The sequence below is a fragment of the Pangasianodon hypophthalmus genome, chromosome 5, assembly GCF_027358585.1.
Source record: "Pangasianodon hypophthalmus isolate fPanHyp1 chromosome 5, fPanHyp1.pri, whole genome shotgun sequence".
NCBI classification, from domain to species: domain Eukaryota; kingdom Metazoa; phylum Chordata; class Actinopteri; order Siluriformes; family Pangasiidae; genus Pangasianodon; species Pangasianodon hypophthalmus.
The window spans coordinates 26,163,441-26,186,512 of NC_069714.1; the positions used below are offsets into that span (position 1 = coordinate 26,163,441).

At 38.5% G+C, this 23,072-nt stretch overlaps 1 protein-coding gene across 3 annotated transcripts in view; it reads left to right on the forward strand.

The window, feature by feature from the left end:
- Window positions 1-23,072, forward strand: part of cerkl (ceramide kinase-like) — an 88,785-nt gene that overhangs the window by 24,928 nt on the left and 40,785 nt on the right. For all 3 annotated transcript variants that reach the window (XM_053234022.1, XM_026947258.3, XM_026947248.3), the window contains exon 3: window positions 22,575-22,706. In XM_053234022.1, coding sequence (XP_053089997.1) covers window positions 22,575-22,706 — 132 coding nt within the window. The remainder of the gene's footprint in view (window positions 1-22,574; window positions 22,707-23,072) is intronic.

Here is a 23,072-nt window from a genome sequence, read left to right on the forward strand (position 1 = left end):
TATAGTACTGTGCGAAAGTCTTAGGCACCCTATTTTTTTAGTACAAACTTTGTTATAGATTTTTAGTTTATGACTTCTACATTACTGATTCAGTACAAAAACATTTTAGATTCCAAACATTAGTTTTCTGCACAAAATTAAATGTTACAGAAAAATGTTTGTATGGCAGTAAAGAAAGCAGCAGATTAAGAGACACTTTTCAGACAAAAAAACATAATGAAGGCTGCTGGGTTTTGCTGCAAAAATAAGAAGCGAGTCGACAGTCAAAGTCTCCAGTAGAACTGTGGCTTCTTCTGCAAGATGCTCAGTAACACTTCCAGCTCATTTCCTTATAAAACTGCACTAATTGTACCTGAGACTAATATTTCTTTTTTTAAAAGCTAAAGATCGTCACAAAAAATATTGTTTTTTTTTCATTTATTACTGTTTACTGCTCTTTATATATATTTTTCTTTAAATGTAGAAGCATTTAGTTTCATTAAGGCATCATTGCTCTACAGCATTTCTTTGCATGTGCCTAAGACTTTTGCACAGTACTTCAGTAATTCAGTTCTTTTAAAACATTTCATGTTTTCAGTGCTTTTTGTTTTTAGTTTGTTCCAAAAGGTTTAATATATTTTATGTATGTAGAATATGGAGAAAGCTATCACTAGATTAGGAACATTGTATATCAGTCAGTCAGAGATGTATGAAGGTGTTGTACTATTAAGAGAATTAAGAACTAGTCATAAAATGTTTGACACTTCTAAAGGAAACAGGCAGCCAGTGGAGTGATGCAAAAAATGGGCTAAAACTCTATTTCGATTAGATTAGTTTTACTTCGGGAGGTATGTCATGTCTATAATATTTTACAGACTGAGCATACATGCGTGCGGAATGATCCTGTATTGTTTTTTTTGCCTTCTATAAAATGATCTGTAGAATGTAAAAGAAGCTACACTTCTGTGGTTTTGGGTAATTTATTGAGTACCTAGCACAGGGAAAATGTCACAGGAATGGTGAAGTAATGCAGCCACAACAAGCATTATTATAAATGTTTGAATTAATATACACTATATGGCCAAAAGTTTGTGGACACTTGACTAATACACCCATATGTGCTTGTTGAACATCCCATTTCCAGATTAAGTCCCCCTTTTACTGTTATAATAATCTGGGAAGTCTTTCCACTAGAGTTTGGAGCGTGGCTGTGGGGATTTGTGTTCATTCAGCCATAAGATCATTAGTGAGGCCAGACACTGATGTTGGGTGAGGAGGTCAGTGGGGTTGAGGTCAGGGCTCTGTGCAGGACACTCGAGTTCTTCCATTCCAACCTTCTCAAACCATGTTTTCATGGAGCTCGCTTTGTGCACAGGGGCATTGTCATGCTGGAACAGGTTTGGGTCTCTTAGTTCCAGTGAAGGGAAATTGTAATGCTACAGAATACAAAGACATTCTTGTGTCCTTCCAGCTTTGTGGCAACAGTTTGAGGAAGAACCACATATGGATGTGATGGTCAGGTGTCCATCTTTTGGTGTGACATCATGAAGACATGTCCTTCTCTGTGATTAATTCACAGTTTCACAGATTATCCCATGTGAATCGGTCATAACTACATTACTACAGTCATTACTACAGACATCCTACATCAACATTTTGTGTAATTGTCTAATTTTCTAGTATGTGTTAATGTTTTTGTGGTTACCATGACTGCTTGTTAATAAGTGTTAATGTTGGTCTGAATAATTGGTGACATTACAATGTCTTCATGCACTTCTTCAGAGTTTCTACCATTTTGATGATAATTAGGTCAGGCTATGTCCAGACTTCAGTGAAGCTTAGGTAAGCTTTTCCTTCACCAATTACAAGGCTGATGTGTCTTGTCTCTCCTACACAGCTTTCATCAAAAATATGCATTTAGGCTTGAGCTGTCTCTCCACATCTGAGTAAAGAAAGCTATGAATAAAAGAGTAAAAAAGTGAAATGATTGACTGTATGCTACTATGATAACTTTATAATTGGGTACTTTGGTACATTCCATATTGAACAATCCTGATTTTCTCCATTGTGCCACTGAGTTTAGTTCTGCTTCAGTGGCGTAGCAGCTGGGAGGCTTGGAGAGAGGGATGTCAATCAAGTGCGCTCATTAGAATATCAAGCCACGCCCACCCAGCAAGTTCTTACATTGGTCAGATTGGTGTTTGAGCAGTGTTTATTATGTTACTGATTTAGCTATATTCAAACTTTGTTGAATATTTAATATAATACTAAAGTTATCGTAATGCATTATAGAAACATTTGTAATATTTAACTTTAAATATATTTACCTAGCTATAGTAACATAAACCTAACCAGTTAGCTGGTTGACTACATATGTTTGTAAATTTGATTTAGTGATATAGTATTTTGTTTGTGTTCAAATAAAACTGAGGAGATAACAAGCAAGTAAAAAGTCCTAGATGTGAAGTACAGGAAAATGTGGTGTTTTCTTCGCTTCGCATATAGTATTGTCCTGACAGAAATGTAGTGTAAGTAGTACAATAAAAAAATTTGCAAAAAAATGTATGAAGCATAATTAAAAAAATAAAAGTACAAGACACTTGCAATTTGAGCATCAAGCCACTTGCTAGCAAATAATTTTACCTTTAAAAAAAAATCACTTTAACAACAACAAAAAACATACTGTATGTGAATTGGCTAATTTTAGTTATGCAGCTAACGAGACCTGAAAAAACAGTATATGTCGCTTAGTAGGTAATTATTTAGTGTGCTGCGTATTTGTCAGTTTATATTGAGTTGTGAGTTTATATTCATACTGAGACTCTAGAGAGCGTCAGTGAGTACCAAACGTCTCTAATAAACACAAATACAAGAAAACGTGGAGTATTTATTTAATAGGCAGTTATGGTGATACAAAGATTTGAACTGCCTTGACACTGTGCTGTATATTTTGTAAATAGATCTCATCATAGTATCATTGTACGCTGGGGGAGATGGAGGGAGGTGTAGAGAGAGACAGTGTTTGGCGACAAGGGGCTGTTGGAAGACAGAGGAGGAACAGGTTGCTCCCCCGGCCTCCCTGCAGTTTGTAATTATCCGTTCTCCTCTCACCAGCGCTGGCTGCCAAAACAGGCCAGTATAGGACAGGTGTCCTTCCAAAACGCCTTGGCCATCATTTTCAACACCACATCCTTCTCATCCTCCGCTGTTTGACAACCAGAATCAGATTTTTTTTTTTTTTGGCCAAATAAGATATCACTACAAGGAGTTTTCCCACATTGATGCAGATATTGCAGTAAAGCAAAGCATACCTCCTTCTTTTCTTCCAGAGTATAAAGAAAGTGATGGCAGAAATAAAATCGAATATACGCAGTTTCAGCCACACTGTAAAATGGAAATGACTGAATGAAATGAGTAATCACTACGCAAATAAGTTTAAATGTCACATTTGCTTGTTTGAAATAAGGTATCAGAACTCGGTAACTGTATAAAGTAACACTGTATGAAGAACTCAATCTGATTTAAAGTTTTAAAAAAGCACAATTCATGTAACTCAGGTTTTTATTATTCAAATAATATTAGTTTAAACGTAGATCAAACCTTCCTCTTTCTTTATGCCTCATACAAAAAAAAATCCTTGTTGTTGTGTTCTTTTCATTTCATAATTGACTTGATTAGTTCTATAAATGTAACTTAATGGTTTTAAGTAAGTGTAACAAAGAATAAGTTACAGTAAGTAAACTCCAGTCTTTATAAGTTAGCTGTACTCAAAGCAATCCAGTTTCAAACTTAAATTGTTTATTAAATTAATTGATGAGTAAACTTAATTCGTCAGCTTTTACAGTGCTAGACATGTTTTCACCTGAGCTGTGAGTTTAATGTCTTTTTGTTGTACTGTAATCTATAAACATATAGAACTGTGTAGCTTTAATGTTAAGTGAAATTATGGGTATTGTGTCAGTCGTACTAATTAAACATAGAAGTATTCTTGAATGCAACTAAAAAAAAGTGTCATGCATTTCTTCGTTGTATAAATCACATTAAAGGTGCAACTTGTAACAAGTGTTTCTAGATATGATAATAATAATAATAATAATAATAATAATAATAATAATAATAATAATATACCCTACAAAAAATGATTTACAATAATAAAAAAGGTAAATGTGTCCACACTTATTTCAAATGTATTTTAATGTAGGAAGTAGATCATTTTAGCTGAAAACTTTACAGGTGAATTTTTTTTCTTCCCAATTTGGTCACCTGCTGGTTCTCACCCACCAGCCATGTGCCACTTACACGTGCTTCCTCCAAGACACGTGAAGCCAGCCTACGTCATCTTTTCAAACTGTTGCTCATGCAGTGCTGCTGGGCAGAGTAACACACTCGGAGGGAAAGCGCTATCCACCCTCTTCCACATACATGAGCTCACAGATGCTCATGACTGGCTAGTGTCATTGTGACTAATATGGGAGAAAGAGTATGCCCCTCCCACTCAGAGAGCAAGGTCAGTTTTGCTCTCTTGGACTCCTGGTAATGGATGGCTGCAACAATGTTGAGATTTTAACACACAATCTCCTGAAGACAGAACAAACACTTTTCTCCCACATATGAAGATTTATGAAGGTTAAGATTAGGATTAAGGTGAAATTAGTGTATTTCTTACAGCTTCATTTATATGAAATTAAACAACATCCAACCACGTCACATTATTGTTTTGTTTGTTTGAATTCATACTTTTTTTGAGCTTCTGTTCTTTTTTCACCTAAAATTAGCATGAATGTATAAAGAGCAAGGGACATTAATGGGCAGTTTTTCTGACTGGTGTGGTAAAAAAGATTGGCAAACCCACCAACATCTTGTAGGACAGGATGGAAAGCTTGCATCAGCGTAAATATTAGGCATTAACCTCCCTTGTAGACATTATGTATTATCCACTTCTATCAGCTTGTACACGCAGTGAGTGCTGCAGTCTTTGTGTGTAATCTTGGTTAATCCCAATTCACAGAGAATGCCAGCCTAATCTAATGTAGCGGTTAGACTGAAACATACAGAGATGCTTCTTCATTTTTCTGCACCATACACCACAAATTCAACTAGGAATGTCTACAAAACCAAAAAAACAACTAAGATGAATGTGAATGAAGCACTACTTCAGTAGCTCTTGTTCTTCTTTTCTAGATGCAGTGTCTAATCATAAAGCTGCATTAAGCCAGTGCTGGTTAATCCCTGCAATTCTGGTCACAATAACAAGCACACAGCGAGTGATGTAATCACGGATTGCAGCAGTGTTGCTCATTGGGAATTAAAATAGATTGCCCCAGATCTCACACATTTTGTCCCGGGACGTCGTCTGACACTCCCACATGAGCCGCTGTTTATGAACAGACAGGGACTTTACCCAGCGTGGGTTCCTGGCCCTCTAACGTTGGGTTTGGCAATGATATGCACTCTGTTCCGATGCCGTGTGAATAGGAAAGCGTGTCCTACATCGCACCACGTGAATTAATTAACATAATGAAAGGGCCGTGCCTTGAGGGGGAGTGGGTTCATTTATTGTAGCGAAAGCAGATCAGAAACTAAGCTAGTTCCAGGATGATTTTTTTTTTACCTGAGAAACGTTTTACAATGACTATTTGCTACCAGGCTATAAGTATGAAATCCTCCTTTGAGAAGGAAATCAATATACACATTACTTCCTTGTTTACATCTCATTCAATGTGCAGTCTATAATTTTGACATCTCAATTCAATTTTATTTATATGTATATAGAGCACTTTTAGCAATATACATTGTTACAAAACAGCTTTACAGAAATCCAGACATTAAATTTAAATTTCAGAGGCTGGTAGTAGGTCATTTACCACTTTAACTGGTGCTGTCTAAGTACTGTGATGAGGCCTAAATCCTGACTGATAGATTTCATAATTTTATTCCTCTGCAAATATGAGCACAACTGCTGTGCTATAACCTTTTCTTGGAGATAAAAGGGAGGTTTAATATTGGTCTATAGTTGGACAGCTGACAGGGGTTGAGGTCAGGTTTTTTTAATCAGGGGTTTGATAACTGCTAGTTTAAAGGATTTAGGTACATAGCCAGTGCAAAGGGAAGAACTGATGATTTTTAATAGCGCTTAATAAATTGTTTCAGGTAGTATCTGTTTGAAGAAAGGTATATGTAAGGAATCTAGTACACAAGTAGATGATTTTGATGAGGAAAGTTGTGAAATTAATTTGGTCTCTTGAAGGGGAGTGAAGCACTTTAATCTTTTATTGATTATTGATCCGATGTGGTTATATTGTCATCTACATGGCCAGTTATCTGAATTTTGTGCCTAATATTTTCAGTTTTGTCATTGGAATTTTTTTTTTTTAATTTCAAGTCATTGCTGCTACACACTGATGCTGCATATGCTTCTGTGGTCTTCTTATTCCTAGTTAACGTTACTATAGTGCTAAATAAGAATCTAGGTTTATTTTTGCCTTTCTATAGCTAAGAATGCTCTCCTTTCATGCAATTTAGAATAAGACCACTTTAGTTTGATGCCATTTACGTTCTAATTTCCGAGTGTTCAGATTTAAGGTGAGTGTGTGATTGTTATACCAGGCTGCTAGTTTCTTCTCTTTAATTATTTTTCCTTTAAGTAGTTTTACATTTTCTTGAGTGTAGTGGAATCTTGACACTAACCATTCAGTTGCCTGATCAGGTTTATTTCTGTATAATTTAAACAGATGTAAATTAGAACGAGTAAACTGAATGTGTTCCATCGCCTATTCACGTGTCATTCCAAACAGTCCATTTACATCACCCTTTATCACATCGAATCCGTATCCATACACCAAATTTCACAACAGGCATGAGCAGTAACACTTTTTTTTTTTTTTTAAGCAATGTATATATATAATGAATTGTAAATTCAAAGTTTGCATAAAGCAGGTGGATGAAAACTTCACACACACTCTCTTTCATTCTCTTTGTAATGTGGGGGGCTCTGCTTTTTACCCACAATCCCCAGTTGCCTCTCTGTCCTCTCTTGCCCAGGTGTTGATGAACAGCAGCATGCTGGCATCTCGCACTACATTAGGTTCCCACATTAGCCAACCTGCGCTAATGCATTTCTTGTGCCACATGTTGCCACGCATGACCGCCTGCTGAAAATGATTCCTTGATAGCAGCACTTAATAAAGGATGTTGTTCTCTGCCTGCCTCACACACACACACGCACACCGAATTTTCAACAGCAGGATTATCTCTGTTGTTTTATGGCTGCGTCCGAATCGTCGGCGCCGCCTCCCTGCGGATTACAGGCACCCGTTACTTGCTCACCTGTTCCAGCAGTCGCATGGTTCCAGGCTCAGTGTTTCCCAGGGATCCCTTAATAATGTTGCACAATGGAGGGTGTGTCCCAGCTGACACCAAACACAAAAGGTGTGCCCCCCCCAAAAAAAACCTCACCCCTCCCTTCAACCTTCTCAGCCCACTTTTATTTTGTTCTCATTCAAGGTGGGCATCACCTCAGCCTGACAGGCCGTGCGATGCAGCCTGACTCGAGCATGAGGGCTCGGAGTGGGGCTGCAAAACACGAACGAGAGTGAGAGAAATAGAGAGAAGCCCTAGGACAATAGAAGCACCTGTACTAAGGGGCAATGCATGAGGCTCTGTCCGATAGCCTCCAATTGAGTGTACCTAAACCCCCTTTTGAAAGATTAGCAGGCGCAAGGTCAATCCGGAGGCCCTGCTAGACCTGGGAACGCCCCCTCTGGACACATAATGTGCTCATGGTGCTCGTGTCAGAGCGAGTGGTCACACTTCTGCGTCAAGCCGATCTTTATTGTCTCAGAGAGAGAGCAGAATAGTGGAGGTGTAGTGCAAGAGCTCGAGCCGCTGGACCGACGGCCCATTGTGTCCATGTGTGCGGCTGGCCCCGTAGCGTACGCGCCGCTTATAATTGCTTTGAGTTGTTTAACAAGATAATAGAGGGGCCGTTTCGTGTCTTGAAGAGGGATAGAAAAACTCCTTTGGAACGCGGATGAAAAAAACATGCAGAGCATTTGACGACGGCCGAGTGGATTACGTTACACATTAACAGCTTTTCCATTAAGTCACCAGCCGTCTCCATGGAGACCCTTTCTCTCGAGACTCTGTGGAAACGGATGGGTCGCTGTACGTGTGTGTGTGTGTGTGTGTGTGTGTGTGTGTGTGTGTGTGTGTGTTGACCCGAGTGCGAGTCGTTCAGGGGAAAAAAAAATCTTCTCAGACTTCTCAGTCTTTTAGTGTGTTTACAGGCCAGATGGACATAACAAGCGCACTCACACTCTGCTTTGCGTCTGACTCTAATTAAGGCCGCTAATTAGATGACTTTGTAGGTGTCGGTTCAGGCTGAAGCGCATGATCCGACACAAATGCTGGAAGAATGGATAAAAGATAAAAGGCAGGTCTAAACGAGTACTCCAGAATACTCCTAATCTCTGGCTATCTGCAGCACATGTGTGATTAACAGAGACATATTTCTCTGTTCCTGTACTGAGGAAAAAGAAAAAAAATGCGTCTGAACTGTTATAATGATAGACAGTTGAATTGTGTCAGTAAATGTTTAAAATACTTAACTATACTTTAATCCTAAACTACTCTGAAGTCGATATACTCAATAACATATATTTCACAATACCACTTTGGGAAATGAAAATAAATTAATTAAAGAAGATCATTCATGTTAAAAACAGTACAGACATATCACACAACATATTACTTTGGGAGCTAAGCCAATAGAGATTCTAAATAAAATATGCACATTATGTCATGTATAGGCACTCTGAAGCGAATCACTAGGAAAAGAGTGAATATTAAAGTGCCATTGATTAAAGAATAGGAAACTACATAGAGAGAATGAATAAAAATAGAACAAATAACATGAAATATAAAATAATTGTCCTATACGCAGAATTTCAAAAACTACGGAATAAACGAAAGTGGAAAAGCAGCACCATGTTTCTGTATGTACTCCTTTACTCTTCTTTCTTTCTTTCTTTCTTTCTTTCTTGTTCTCTCATTTCTTTGGTGATCTTTATATCTGTGTATACTTATTTTTATTAAAAAAAATCTTTAATGTATTGAAATAATGCATAAGGAAATGTATATTGTAATTGTAAACAGACAATTTAAAAAAAAGAAAAAAAACCAAACATTTTTTGCAACACAGTAAGCAACTATAACTCAGTTACTTACACTTTCCAGAAGGTTTTTTGTGGTTTCTCAGGTATTTGTATAGCTGTTTTTACAAAAGCCATTAAAGCTGACCAAACACATTATGAATACTGGCATTTTATAGGAAGATTTTGTTCTTTTTTTTAAATGTTTCAGAGAGCAGACACTGGAATTAATCCTAAATTACTTTAATATAAAAATCAGAATTACGAGGGTGAGTCAGATGAAAACCTTAAGAAGTGTAACATAAGTTAGAAAGAGTACATTAAGTTTGTGGTACTTTACCTTAAATCTGATGCACGTTTGTGTCACCTAATTGCAACACACAATGCAAAATAAAGAAACCTAACCTAAAGAACAAAATTTAATTCTGTTTGAGTTTTTTCTTCTGTTTCACCCACTTAAACAGAATTAAATTTTGTTCTTTAGGTTAGGTTTCGAGATTTTATTGCAAGTAGTTTTAATGTTTTAATTGCTGTTGAATAAGATGTTATGGCAGAAAACTGTCCATACTCTGCCCTCCCAGTAATCCCCCATGCAACCCCACCTGCCCTCCCTCCTCTAACATTGCTCTTGTTCTGCTCTGTTTAAATAAAATGATATTGTAGTATATTATGGAATATTCTTTTTATGATAGTTTGGTTACTTGGGCTTTCTTTATTAAACTAGTGAGCTAAACTGAAAGAAGCGAAGGGACGAGTAATTAATTTAAGTGAGTAAATCACTCCCTCTTAATTTTAGAGAACGACGAGGTTACTCAGTGCGGATGAAAGGAAACGAAGAGAATAATTTGATGAACGAGTGAGACCGTCTGTTGCGGTGTTTCTCCGTGGGGTGGACAGATGCTGGGGTTCACTGCGCTGTAGGTAACAGTGCATATCAGTTTCTCCAAGTGCTGTGTGTGTGCGTGTGTATGTGTGTGTGTGTGTGTGTGTTCCCCTGACTCATTTCTTTGTATCATCTGTCGCTCCCAGAGGTAGAAGCACTCAGACATAACGGAGGCACAGGACACATGTTGCTTTATTTTAGTCTCACAAAACAGATCAGTAAGATGTAAATGCCTCGACGCCTTTCACAGCTTTTGTGTTGGATTTTAGTTTTCAGCAAAAAGGAAAACTAGTCAGTCAGCCAAAACATGTTGGGTCTGTAGTTTGTTTATTTAGTTTTGAGGTAGAAGCAGATGCTTATGCCATGTCTACATTATCAGACACTCACCCCAAAATATATACACTACCAGTCAAAACACACCTGCTTGTAAAAGGGATTTCTTCATTTGTACTTTTTTTCTACTATTTTGCACATTTACAGTGAAGACATTTTCATTAGCATATAACACACACGGAATTATGCAGTGTCCAAGAAAAGTGTTGACCAAATCAAAACTGTTATATATTTTAAATTCTTAACAGTATTCCTGATTTTTTCACAATCTTGGTATCTTCTCAACCTGCTTCATGACAGAGTTTCACCCAGGACACGTTGCTTAAACTTTAGAAATAGGCCGAGTTATTCACTGCGTCTCCTAAACTCTGAATGAACAACAGTGAATACAATTTTTGAGTAAGATCTAGTTATTTTAAGTAAAATCTACTTAAGAAAGTACATTATAATTCAGAAATAAATTTATACAACTTCACTTTTTACTATATATTCAATCTGTTGTGTCCAAATTTTTGATTGGAAGTGTAGTTTGGCACAATAATACTATTTTCACAAAATAGTAAAATGCATTCATATTTACAAACAAATTCAACATACAATTAAAATTGAACTATATTGTTATCCAACTCGCCTTAACCTACAGTTCATTTGGGACTCACTCTAGGTGCTAAGGAAAGATACAAGTCTATCTAAGTTTAGTTATAGTCACCTGAAGTAGACTTAAGATTTTTTCCATAAAATTGATTTAAAAGTGCCCAAACTGAGCAAATGTAAAAAAACGAAAGCTGTCACTGCTGCAATTTTGTTATATTCCTTTAAGAAACAGCAAAGTATGAGTTAGTATTGAGGATGTGAAAGATGAGTGTTAGTGTGTCATAAAATATAGCAGCCAATCATGTTCCAGTATGCAAATGCAGGGTTAAGCCCTTAAGGTTTACCAGGTATAAGGGTTAATTTGCATATTCATTGACTCTGAATTCTTTGATAAGGAGAAATGTGTTTCTTTTTCTGTTTAATGATATTTTCATTGTGTAGCCACTACATATTGCTAATATAAAAAAGTTGTCTTCCAAGCTAGTTATGGGTGAAGTGACATGGTTTGAGTTGAGTGTGTGATTATTTAAACACAATGTCAAACTGGTAGCTATAACCTTCACTCACTTTGATATATGAGACCCAGCTTATGGTTTTTTTTTCTGATCAGCTTCATAAAAGTAAGATTGTGTTTATTTCATTTTTTGGATGAAGTGAAACGTCTTCCAGATTAACTCAAATCCTCCAGCCTTGGTTTAATTCAAAAATTCAAAATGACTGTAAATGACTGAAAAGCTTCAGTGTTAGGATTTGGAGGAGCAGGCCAAGTCTCCATCTCATGTCTCCTCCTCCTGGAGCGTCCCCCCTGTGTGTGATCCCCCTGCTCGAGGGGACAAATCTGGAGACTCCCTGCTGTTAAAGCTTGCTAATGCCAGTCCCTGATTCTTCGCCAGATGCTCCTCTCTTGGCACGGGATCTGAGGAAGTGTCTCGGCGCTCGGCCCGCGTGCGGAGAGGAGCTCCTCCGCTCTTCATCCGCCCGTCTCCTGTATGGCCGCTCGTCGTTGTCCTCCTCCTCCTCGCCGTTGTTCTGACCTTTCCCACACCGAGGCCTCCAGCCTGCGCCGCCACTTGGGGATTTTTCACTGCAAAAATAAGACATCTGTTACTGAGGATTAGCCCGTTTTTCTCCGAGCTCGCTTGTGTGCACTGGGTTCAGGCAGCAGGGCAGTCTTCAGACCGCTCATGCGCGATATTACAGCACCGGCCGTGTGGCTGTAGCCGTCTCTCACTCTTTTTTTCTTTTCCATTAGATCTCTCTCTATCTCTCTCTCTGTCTTTCTGAGCAAGCATACATTGTCTCATTTTACAAAAAAAATAAATAAAGGAACTGATTTACATTTCAAAGTAATAGTCTGTCTATCTATGTATCTATCTATCTATCTGCCTGTCAGTTTGTCTGTCTGCCAGTTTCTATCTGTATTTCTCTCTGTCACTCTGTCTGTCTGCGTGTCAATCGCTTTCTGTCTGTCTCTCTGTCAGTCATCTGTCTATCTGTCAGTCAGTCTGTCTGACTGTCTGTCTGTTACTTTGTTGGTGTCTTTTTTCTGTCGCTCTTTCTGTCTATCGGTCTGTCTGTTTATCTGCCTGTCTGTCACTCTGTCTGTCTGTCTATCTGTTGGTCTCTCTTTCTGTAATCATCTCTTTTGGTTTGTCTGTCTATCAGTCTGTTTGTCTGTCACTCTGTCTGCCTATCAGTCTATCTGTTGGTCTGTCTGTCTATCTCTGTCAGACTGTGTATCTGTCTGTATGTCTATTTGTCTGTCTGTTTGACTGTCTATCTGTCTGCTGGTATCTCACTGTCTCTGACTGTGTCTTTCATTCTGTTGATCTGTTAGTCTGCCTGTCTGCCTGTCTGTCTGTCTGCCTGCTTGTCTGTCTGTCTCTGTCTATCTGTCTGTCTATAAACCTACTTCTCTATCAGCATGTCAGCTTGTACAGATAGATGGATATCCCAACACAGTCCTACTGAACATATTTGACCTCCCTCCCCACATGTGGCGAGGTGAATGATGTAAGACGTGTGGTGGACATTCCATGAGGTCATCAGGTCTAGGGGAATGGATGATGTGGCCACTCAGTGACTCAGAGGCTTAGCCGTGGTTTCTCTCTCTCTCTCTCTCTCTCTCTTTCTCTCTCTCTCTCTCTCTCTCACACACTCTCACTCTGTCTGTGTGTGTGTGTGTGTGTGTGCGCGCGTGTGTTAATGTGCTGATGTCACCCAACCCTGCCGAGCGTCTGTGTGCATCTGCGTGGAGCTTCTCAGGCTCTCCCTGTGGACCAGCCCCTCCGCCACCGGGGAGCTTTTCTCCCGTAATCATCAGTAAATTACCTGAACATGGTGTCGGGTTACACATCGATCTGTGCAGCTAAACAAAAGCCCCGCTGCACTACCCGTAAAACACACACTAGCCAACCTTCACTCCCTGTGCTAATGAGAGAGACAGAGAGTACAGTGGGAAACACTGTCTCAGGAGATACACTGACAGATAGACAGACAGAGAGAGAGAAAAATAAAAACTTACAGTGGATATAAAAAGTCTACACACCCCTATTAAAATGGCAGGTTTTTGTGATGTAAAAAATGAAACCAAGATAAATCATGTCAGAACTTTTTCCACCTTTAATGTGATATAGCAACCAACATAATTCAAGTGAAACGCAAATAGAAGCATTGAACTTTTTCCACCCTCAATGTGAAATTACAACATATAAAAATTAAGTGAAAAACAATCAGAAACATTTTAGGGAAAAATAGGAAAAATAAAAAACTTACAATAACCTAGTTGCGTAAGTGTGTACACCTCTAAACTAATACTTTGTTGAAGCACCTTTTGGTTTTATTACACCACTCAGTCTTTTTGGGTAAGAGTCTATCAGCATGGCACATCTTGACAATATTTTCTCACTCTTTCTTGCAAAAACATTGTAGATCAATCAAATTGTGAGGGCATCTCCTGTGCACAGCCTGCTTAAGGTCACCCCACAGATTTTTAGTTGGATTCAGGTCTGGGCTCTGGCTAGGTCATTCAGGAACATTGATCTTCTAATGGTTAAGCCATTCCTTTGTTGATTTGGATGTATGATTTGGGTCATTGTTGTGCTTAGATGTGGAATTCCTTTTCATTTTCAGCTTATTAGAGACACCTGAAGGTTTTGCACTAAAACTGACTGGTATTTGTAGCTATTCATGATTCCCTCCACCTTGATAAAAGCCCCAGTTCTGGCTGAAGAAAAGCAGCTCTAAAGCATGATGCTGCCACCACCATGTTTCACCGTGGGTATGGTGTTCATTTGGTGATGTGCCTTTTTTTTTTTGTTTTTTTTTTTGCACCAAACATACCTTTTGGAATTGGTCTCATCAGAACATAACACATTTTGGGGTGATTTAGTTGAGCTTGGATTTTTTTTGTGAGAAAGGGCTTCCGTCTACCCACTCTACCCCACAGCCTAGACATGTCAAGAATATGAGAGATTGTTGTCACATGCAGAGAGTAATCAGTACTTGTCATATATTCCTGCAGCTCCTTCAATGTTGCCGTAGTTCTCTTAGCAGCCTCCTTGTTGAGTTTTTGTCTTGTCCTTTTATAAATTTTGGAGGGTCGTCCTGTTCTTGGTGATGTCACTGTAGTGCCCCATTTTCTCCACTTGTTGATGATGGCCTTCACAGTGTACCATGGTACATCTAATGTTTTTGAAAATCATTGTACCTCTCTCCTGATCGATACCTTCTGACAGTGGGACCCTGTACTGGCTTTGTAAGCTCTTTGTGGACCATGACTTCAGCAGTCAGATGAAACCAAAAAGGTGGGAAGAAAATCCTACAGAAACAGCTGGTCTTTATTTGGGGTTAATCAGAATAATTTCATTGAGGACAGCTGTATGATAATTACTTTTGAACATGAGATTGAATGTGATTGGTTCATTCTGAACACAACCACATCCCCAATTATAAAAGGGTGTGCACACTTATGCAACCAAGTTGTTTCTTATTTTTCCCATTTTTCCCTAAAATGTTTGACTGTTTTTCACTTAATTTTTATATGTTGTAATTTCACATTGAGGGTGGAAAAAGTTCTGACATGATTTATCATGGTTTCGTTTTTTTTTTACATCACAAAAACCTGCCATTTTAACAGGGGTGTGTGGACTTCTTATATCCACTGTAAATACATAGATAGACAGATAGACAGACAAATAGGTAGACTGACAGGCAGACAGGTAGATTGACAGACAGACAGACAGATAGATAGATAGATAGATAGATAGATAGATAGATAGATAGATTGCCATAGATATATAGACCAACAGAAAGATAGGTAGGTGGATGGATGGATGGATAGATAGATAGATAGATGGATAGATGGATAGATAGATAGATAGATAGATAGATAGATAGATAGATAGATAGATATAATGGGGCTTGTGACTGTGCTCAGAATGAACCAATCACATTCAAACTCATCTTCAAAAGTAATTATCATACACTTGTCATAATGAAGTGTTTCTGATTAACCCCTAATAAAGAAGATCTTATTCTGTAGGATCTTCTTCACCTCTTCTTGGTTTCATCTGACTGCTGACGCCATGGTTCTCAAAGATCTTACAAAGCATGTATGGGATCTAATTGTTGAAAGGTATAGATTAGGCGAGGGGTACAAAAGAATTTCCAGATGGCCATCATCAACAAGTGGAGAAAATGGGGCACCACAGTGACATCACCAAGAACAGGACATCCCCCCAAAATTGATGATAGGTCACGAAAAAAACTTATCAGTGACTCTGCCAAGAGGCATATGGCAACATTAATGGAGCTGCAGGAATATCTGGCGAGTACTGGTCACTCCCTGCATGTGACAACAATTTCTCGTATTCTTCACATGTCTGGGGTAGAGTGGATAGACGGAAGCCCTTTCTTGCAAACAATACAAAAAAAACGAACCCACACAAATCACCCCAAACCATGTGGCAAAATGTGTTATGGTTTGATGAGACCAAGGTACAACTTTATGGGAGAACACCAAACCCACAGTGAAGCATGGTGGTGGCAGCATTATGCTATGGGGCTGCTTCTCTTCAGCTGGGACTGGTGCTTTAATCATCATAGACTGAATCTTGGTTAGTTCAAAATACCAATCTACTTTGGCACAAAACCTGCAGGCCTCTGTTAGACAGTTGAAATGAAGAATAATTTCACCTTCTAGCATGATAATTACTCAAAACACAAATCCAAGTCAACAAAGCAATGGCTTCAGAAAAAAGATGATCAACAGTTTGGAATGGTCCAGTGAAAGCCGAGATCTAAATCCTATCAAAAACCTGTGGAATGACTTGAAAAGGGCTGTGCACAGGAGATCCCCTCACAGTTTGATAGCATTTTTGCAATGAAGAGTGGAATAAAATTGCCAAATCAAGATGTATTAAGTTGGTAGACTCTTACCCAAAAAGACTGAGTGCTGCATTAAAAGGAAATGGTGTTAGAGGGGTGTGCATACTTATGCAACCAGATTATTGGAAGTTTTCTTTCCCCCTAAAATGTTCCTATTTGCTTTTCACTTGAATTATGTTGGTTGCTATATCACATTAAAGATGGAAAAAGATCTGATATGATTTATCTTGGCTTCATTTTTTTTAACATCACAACAAACCTACATTTTTAACAGCGGTGTGTAGACTTTTTATATCCACTGTTGATAAATAGATACCATACACAGACAGACAGACAGGCTTGCCATGATTGGAGTTTGAAATGTGAGGTATGAAGAGTAAGACAGTACATGCAGTAACTTTATTTTGTCCTGTGCATCTACGTGGCAGATTGTGTCAGATAACTCCCTCTGAGCGTAGTGTTTGAATGAGTAGAGCTTGTGCCTGTAAAAGGTCAGTCTCTGTGTAATTACACACGGGAGTGCAAATGGCTGTGCGCTGTTAATCGCCGTGGCCTTTGGCGCGGTGAAAACAGTCCGAAACCCGAGTGCAGGTTCATCGCCGGGATCTGATTCCTCAGAGATGTAGCACAACGTTTGCACTAACTCAGGATTATGTACCATAGTAACACCAGGCAGCATACGGGGCAGGCTTTACAGCCCATCTTCACACACTCCGCTTCGTTTCACCCACACATGCATACACACAAACACATGAGATGATCATAATATCAGTATTGCCTCATGGAAACCAGGACTGCAGGATCATTTGGAAGCCTTAGAACTGCTTAGTTTTGGGGTTAATGTGCTAAAAAAATCGCTGTAGAATAGAATTTGGCTGGGCCTTTGTGGCTGTGCACTGATCAAAATCTCTGTGCATCATGGGCATAATATAAAATTCCTTTTGTTGCAGCTGTATGGAGTTATTTACCCATAATACAATGATGGGACCATTGTTTTATGAATCTTCAAAACAAGAATTAGATTTGTAAGTAATTGTACTTGTAACTTGTATTGCAAGTTTTAATTTGCAGATATATGCATTTATATGTTCTTGCTGTGATTACAAATCATAACTAGGCATTTAGAATTCAAACCTGTACTTCTATATTTATATATAAAGCTTAAAATAAAATAGAGTTCACATAACTAACCACAGATGAAATTTAATTTTCTAGCTGATTCAGCTTTATTTAAAAAAAAAAAGATCACACTCTAGAGTTAAATGATAGAGACAGAGCATTTGGTCACATGATCATGCTTTTCATGAAGTGCACGATAGATCACAATGACTGACGCTATAACCGCCTCTGTGATTTATAATGCCTGAGAAAGAGACAGTGGAAGTCGGACATTTTAGCCCGACTTTGGAGCTCTATTTCATCTAAAATTGACACCTCGGGCATTGCTATGGAGCTCATTATGTTTCAACTGATCATTTTCCAAAGTCCCCAGGTCATAGACTTTGTTTATTCAAACGTTAAAATTTTTGGAGAACCCGACCATGAGAGCCAGGCTCACGTGGTTGACCTCGGTGTGCTCTCCTGGGTTTGCCCCGACACCTCACCCTCACTGTAAACAAATACTCGTGGATCAGTACTCAGAAGTAGCTACCATTAATAGTGTTAGTTTGAAGCTGTTATAACACATAGAGGCAAAATAATGTGTAGTGTGTACACTGCCATCTATCTGGTCTACACATGTTGGCATCGGTTATTGTTTCCTGTTTTGGACGCCATGATGATTGGTAACACCATGATGGAGCAAATTGAGAAAATTTGAGAAAACTGTATGTATCAGACTCCTGTAATTGTGTATATACAATACTATAAATTGCAAAAGACAAAACACTTGGACAACCTTTCCTCTGACAAGTGTTTCTCTCTAGTGAAAATGCTTCTATTTTGCTTTCTTTTCTAATTTAATACTGTTATCATTACAAATTATATTACTGACAACAACTTGAGTGAAAAGTAGACTCTAAATATTTACATGAATTTCACAGTTTCTTAGTATTTGGTACACCCCCTATGTGCACTCGAGCTGGCATGGACTCCACAAGTTTGTGCAAAACCTTTATGATCCATTTTAGCTCAAATCCACTGGACTGGTGTCTGAACACGTACTTCAGTAGAAAAGATTATACATGAGGAAAATCTGACCTTTTGTTCAAAGCAGTTAACATGCTCAATATCACACATTTGCTTACATTTAAATAAGGACCTAGAAATAGTGCAGAATCTTGAATATCAAATATTCAAGATATTGAACATTTACTTTCTTTGTTTTAAATATTTCAGTGTTCTAAATGTTTCTGTTTATTTACAGCTTTAAATGGAAAAAAAATCCTTTTTTTTTTAAACATGGTCTTAGACTTTTGGATCCCACTGTACATAGAAGAAAGTTTTCAACTATGTAGTATAGTATATGTATATGTAGTATATTTTGTTTTGTTGTATTTGTTTGTATGTTTGATTGTTATACATGGTTATACATTGTTATACCATGACGATGGTTTTATAGTAGATGACGGTCATGCTTTTGTCCTGTTTAGTATGTATGGGAGACCAAATACCTAAAAATATTTGAGTGTAATTTCATATCTAAGCACTTGGAAAATTTTACAATCAACATTCATAAAATTTGTAGCTGTAAAATTAAAACCATACTACAGGTCCATTGTGCTCGATTGGCACTTCTACGTTTACTTTAAATGGGCATCTCAACCGGCCAGGAGAACTCCTAATCTAAAGAATGAATTTGAAAAACATCAATGAAATATTGTTGCATGTGATCCATTTAGTATGAATTAACATAATCATTTTTTGCACAAGTATTTCATTGTGTGCCTGTTAAACTCGAACACAAGCACATCTAACACCACTTAACTTCTTTAGACAAGCATGATGTTTCATGTCCTGTTTATTTGGTTAGGGAAAATATTGTTTAAAGTGAAAAGGATCACTCTATATCTTCAGTGGTTGTGGACAAAAATGCAGTTGATCTTTAAAAATTTTTAAATGCCATTATCGGTCCTGGTGTAATATAACATTAACAGTATAACTATTTTAGATTTGCTCATCGTGGTATGCAGGAACGCAATATTTTAAAACATATGGTGTGTGTAGAGCGGAGAGCTGATCATGAATCCATCTCCTTCGCCCAGTAGCTTTAGAAACAAATCTACTCATACACACACACGCACACACACACACACACGACTCCACTGCCCCAGCAGAGTAGGCCCCATGCGCTACTAGGGGCACCTGGCCATGTCTCAATCCACTTACCCACTCCTGCTAATAATAATAATAATTATAGTGATGATGGTAATAATAATGTAGCACACTTAATACAGGCAGCTCACACTGCTTTACGATATCTGCATAAAAAACACTTTATTACTAGTTTGTGCTTCAACAGGTAAACAAATACACACATTGTTCTCTTGGCCCAAATGTGGTCTACCTGCAAGTCTTCATACACTTGCTTCAAACAACATGGCAAACTACATATTCTCAGTTTTATGCAAATACAATTGCGAAATAGAGGAGCGAGTTCGTATCTACATCTTCCAGCGTTGTGCTATGGTTCCGTCCTCATTTTTAGGGAGGCGGGGTCACAAAATGGCTGCCCATATAGCGTTCCAGCACTCAGCTAGACAGTGAGGTTTTATTCATGTTTATCGGTGACAATAAGTCAGACAGAACCACATCAGCAAGTCTGTGTGTGACATCGGAAGAACTCGAGGTAGATATCTGTGGAAATTTTGGGCTTCTATTACTTACTCCATTAGCCTCATAGCTATATTTAAAAAAAAAAAAAAAAGCAAACATCAGACACCAAAAATGCTTTGCTAATTGATTGTAATTTTTTCCAGATCTTTCCCTTAGCACTCAATTTGGAACACAGCCCATCACTTTCAGAGATGCATAAAGATGCCAAGCCATTAAGGGTCCTTAGAACCCAATAAAATCAATTCTATATGAAATGATTGTAAATGCTGCACCTCTGTTCAGCCTTTGTTTGAACCGTGACCCTGTACCACAGACCCTACGATGTCAGGAGGTTGGATGATGAGAGGGCAGCTTGTTAGTAGGTTGATGGTAGGAACTTTCAGAGGGGATTAAGTCGGAGTGTATGGGTGGGAGCTTGTGTGTGTGTGTGTGTGTGTGTGTGTGTTTGAGATTCCATCGATTCCATACACTCCAGGAGGAAAGACCTTCCTGCTAATGATGAGCTACTAATATATACTCAGAGAGAGAGAGAGGGAGAGAGAGAGAGACGGGAAAAGAGGAGATGAGTGATATTTGTCTTGATAAAAAGAGTGGAGAGAAAAACAGTTATAACAGAGTGAGAGCGTGTGTATGTGAGCATGTGAGCATGCCTATTGTTTGTGTGTGTGTGTGTGCGTGTGTGTGTGTGTGTGTGCGTGTGTACAAGCCCAAAGGGTGTCTTTATTCATGACTTCCCCACGAATCCTGGCAGCGGTTCAAGCGCCGTGAACAACAGCGGCAGTCGTGACCTTTCCACTCCAAGTGGGGTGAACTTGCACCGTGTCTGAGCACAAAAGCTCCATTCAGCAGGAAGGATGATCATTATGGAGCTCTGAGCTCTTACACACACACACACACACACACACACACACACACACACTAACAGATGTGAGCTCCTCTACACTGGAGAAGCACAGAGCTTTTAAATCAATACCCATGGGGATCACATTTACGCTACCACTCATTCATTCTCTCTTTCTCACCCTCACTCTGTCTCTCGCTCTCTCCTTCCCTCTCACTTGCTCCCTCTGTCTCAGTAGATTTCCATCTCTGAATTCCCACTCAGTGCTGTTTATCAGTAAACAACACACTTAAGAAGAAGCAGAGAATGAAGAAATGATGAAGAAGAAAAGAAGAAACTATGTAGAAGATGCTGAAGAAAGAGAAGATGAAGAGGACGTAAATGGGGAAGTTAGCGGGAATTATTAGAATGAAAAAAATATGAAGAACACAAAGAAGAAGGAGCAGAAAGGGAGGATGAAAAGGGTGAAAAAGAGGAGGAAGATGAAGATAATGTGATATTTGTGCATCATTTATTCACATGTTTAGTGGTCACTTGACATCTCACTTTATTTCATGTGCTGAGTTTCGAAAATCTGTAGTTGCAACTTTTAAAAATTTTAGCGTGTGTGAACTGTTTGCTAGCTGGCGATCGATCCACCATCCCTCAACTCTCTGGATATACCACTTGACCCCACCTCAGAATGTAAACAGTCAGAGAAAACTACAGCTCACTGTATATTGCAGATATTTTTACATATTTAATGTGTTATGATCTATGAGGATATTAAAATCCACAGTCGTTTAAAACTCCTTCCCTGCGTTCTTCATTGTTTTTACACCCCCTGGTTCAGAACTACACACCCGCTTGGTGTGCTGCTCCTCAGTGATGAAATGAAAAACTTCCCTCTCCAATCGGATCAGCGTCACGTCTCCATTCTTTAGTGCTTCAGACAATATCTAGGGTTGTTGTTTTTCTCGCCACTTACTTATGCTTTGATTATCTTTTGGATTACTTCTTGGTTTCTTGAACTTGTTAATACATTCAGGTTCCAATTCATGGCTCGTTTAGTTATCCACTAGACCACTCTGTCTCTTTTACACTCCAGCACTGTGTATTAGGTAGAGGCCGTTAGTGTTGTCTCATGTGGCTGTGGCCTGTCCATCTTTTTTTCAAGTTCCAATAAAAAAAAAAAAAATATCATTGTGTTACATTGGTTGAAAGTGAATATTATTGTTGTTATTAAATCCTAAAATAACTGATGAGAGTTCAGGTTTGCTCTGTTTTTGCACCAAACACCACTATCCCAGCTCCTAGGATTTGTCCAAGGGATCAGTCATTAGTCATTACTGCGATCAGTCATTTGAGTATCCTGCTATACCAAGTCATAACTAATTTGTATAATTCAAGGAAAAAACAATTAATAGGTTGTTTGTTACTGTAGCTGGAATCATGGCTGCATATTAAATTTACACAGGAAATAAATAGTGACCTGCATTTATCGCTAGTGTGATTATTATTAGTGTAACTAGTGTTTTTATTAATATTATATTGGCGGTTTGAACACAGGGTCAGACTGAATGCTGGACTCTCTCTCTCTCTCTATCTCTCTTTCTCTCCCTCTCTCTCCTCTCTCTCTGTCCTCTTGTTGCAGGTTTTAAGCATCGTCCCAAGTCACTGAAGGTCTTTGTGAACCCGATAAGCCACAAGAAGGAAGCGTACCAAATCTATCAGGACCGGGTAGCTCCACTGTTCAAGCTCGCTGACATACAGACTAATGTCACTGGTATGACACACACACACACACACACACACACACACACAGAGTTTGTTTTTTCCCATCTTATGATTACTTAACCCTAACTTAAACCTCAGCAAGCAAAGGGAAATATTATCACAGTATTTTTTGTGAGGACCAGGTGACTGTACGGACATGTGACACTATCCTATCATTGTGAGGACCTTTGATCCTTTTTGGTCCTCACAAAAGGCCACACACACATACACACACACACAAAACCACACACATGATGAAAATTGAAAATGTGTTAATTGTTTGCTGGTAAAGGAAAATAATCAATACCATTACCAGACTAGAAGTGTCCAGAAGTGTTTTATTCCTCATATACTATACTACTATTATTGTACCATT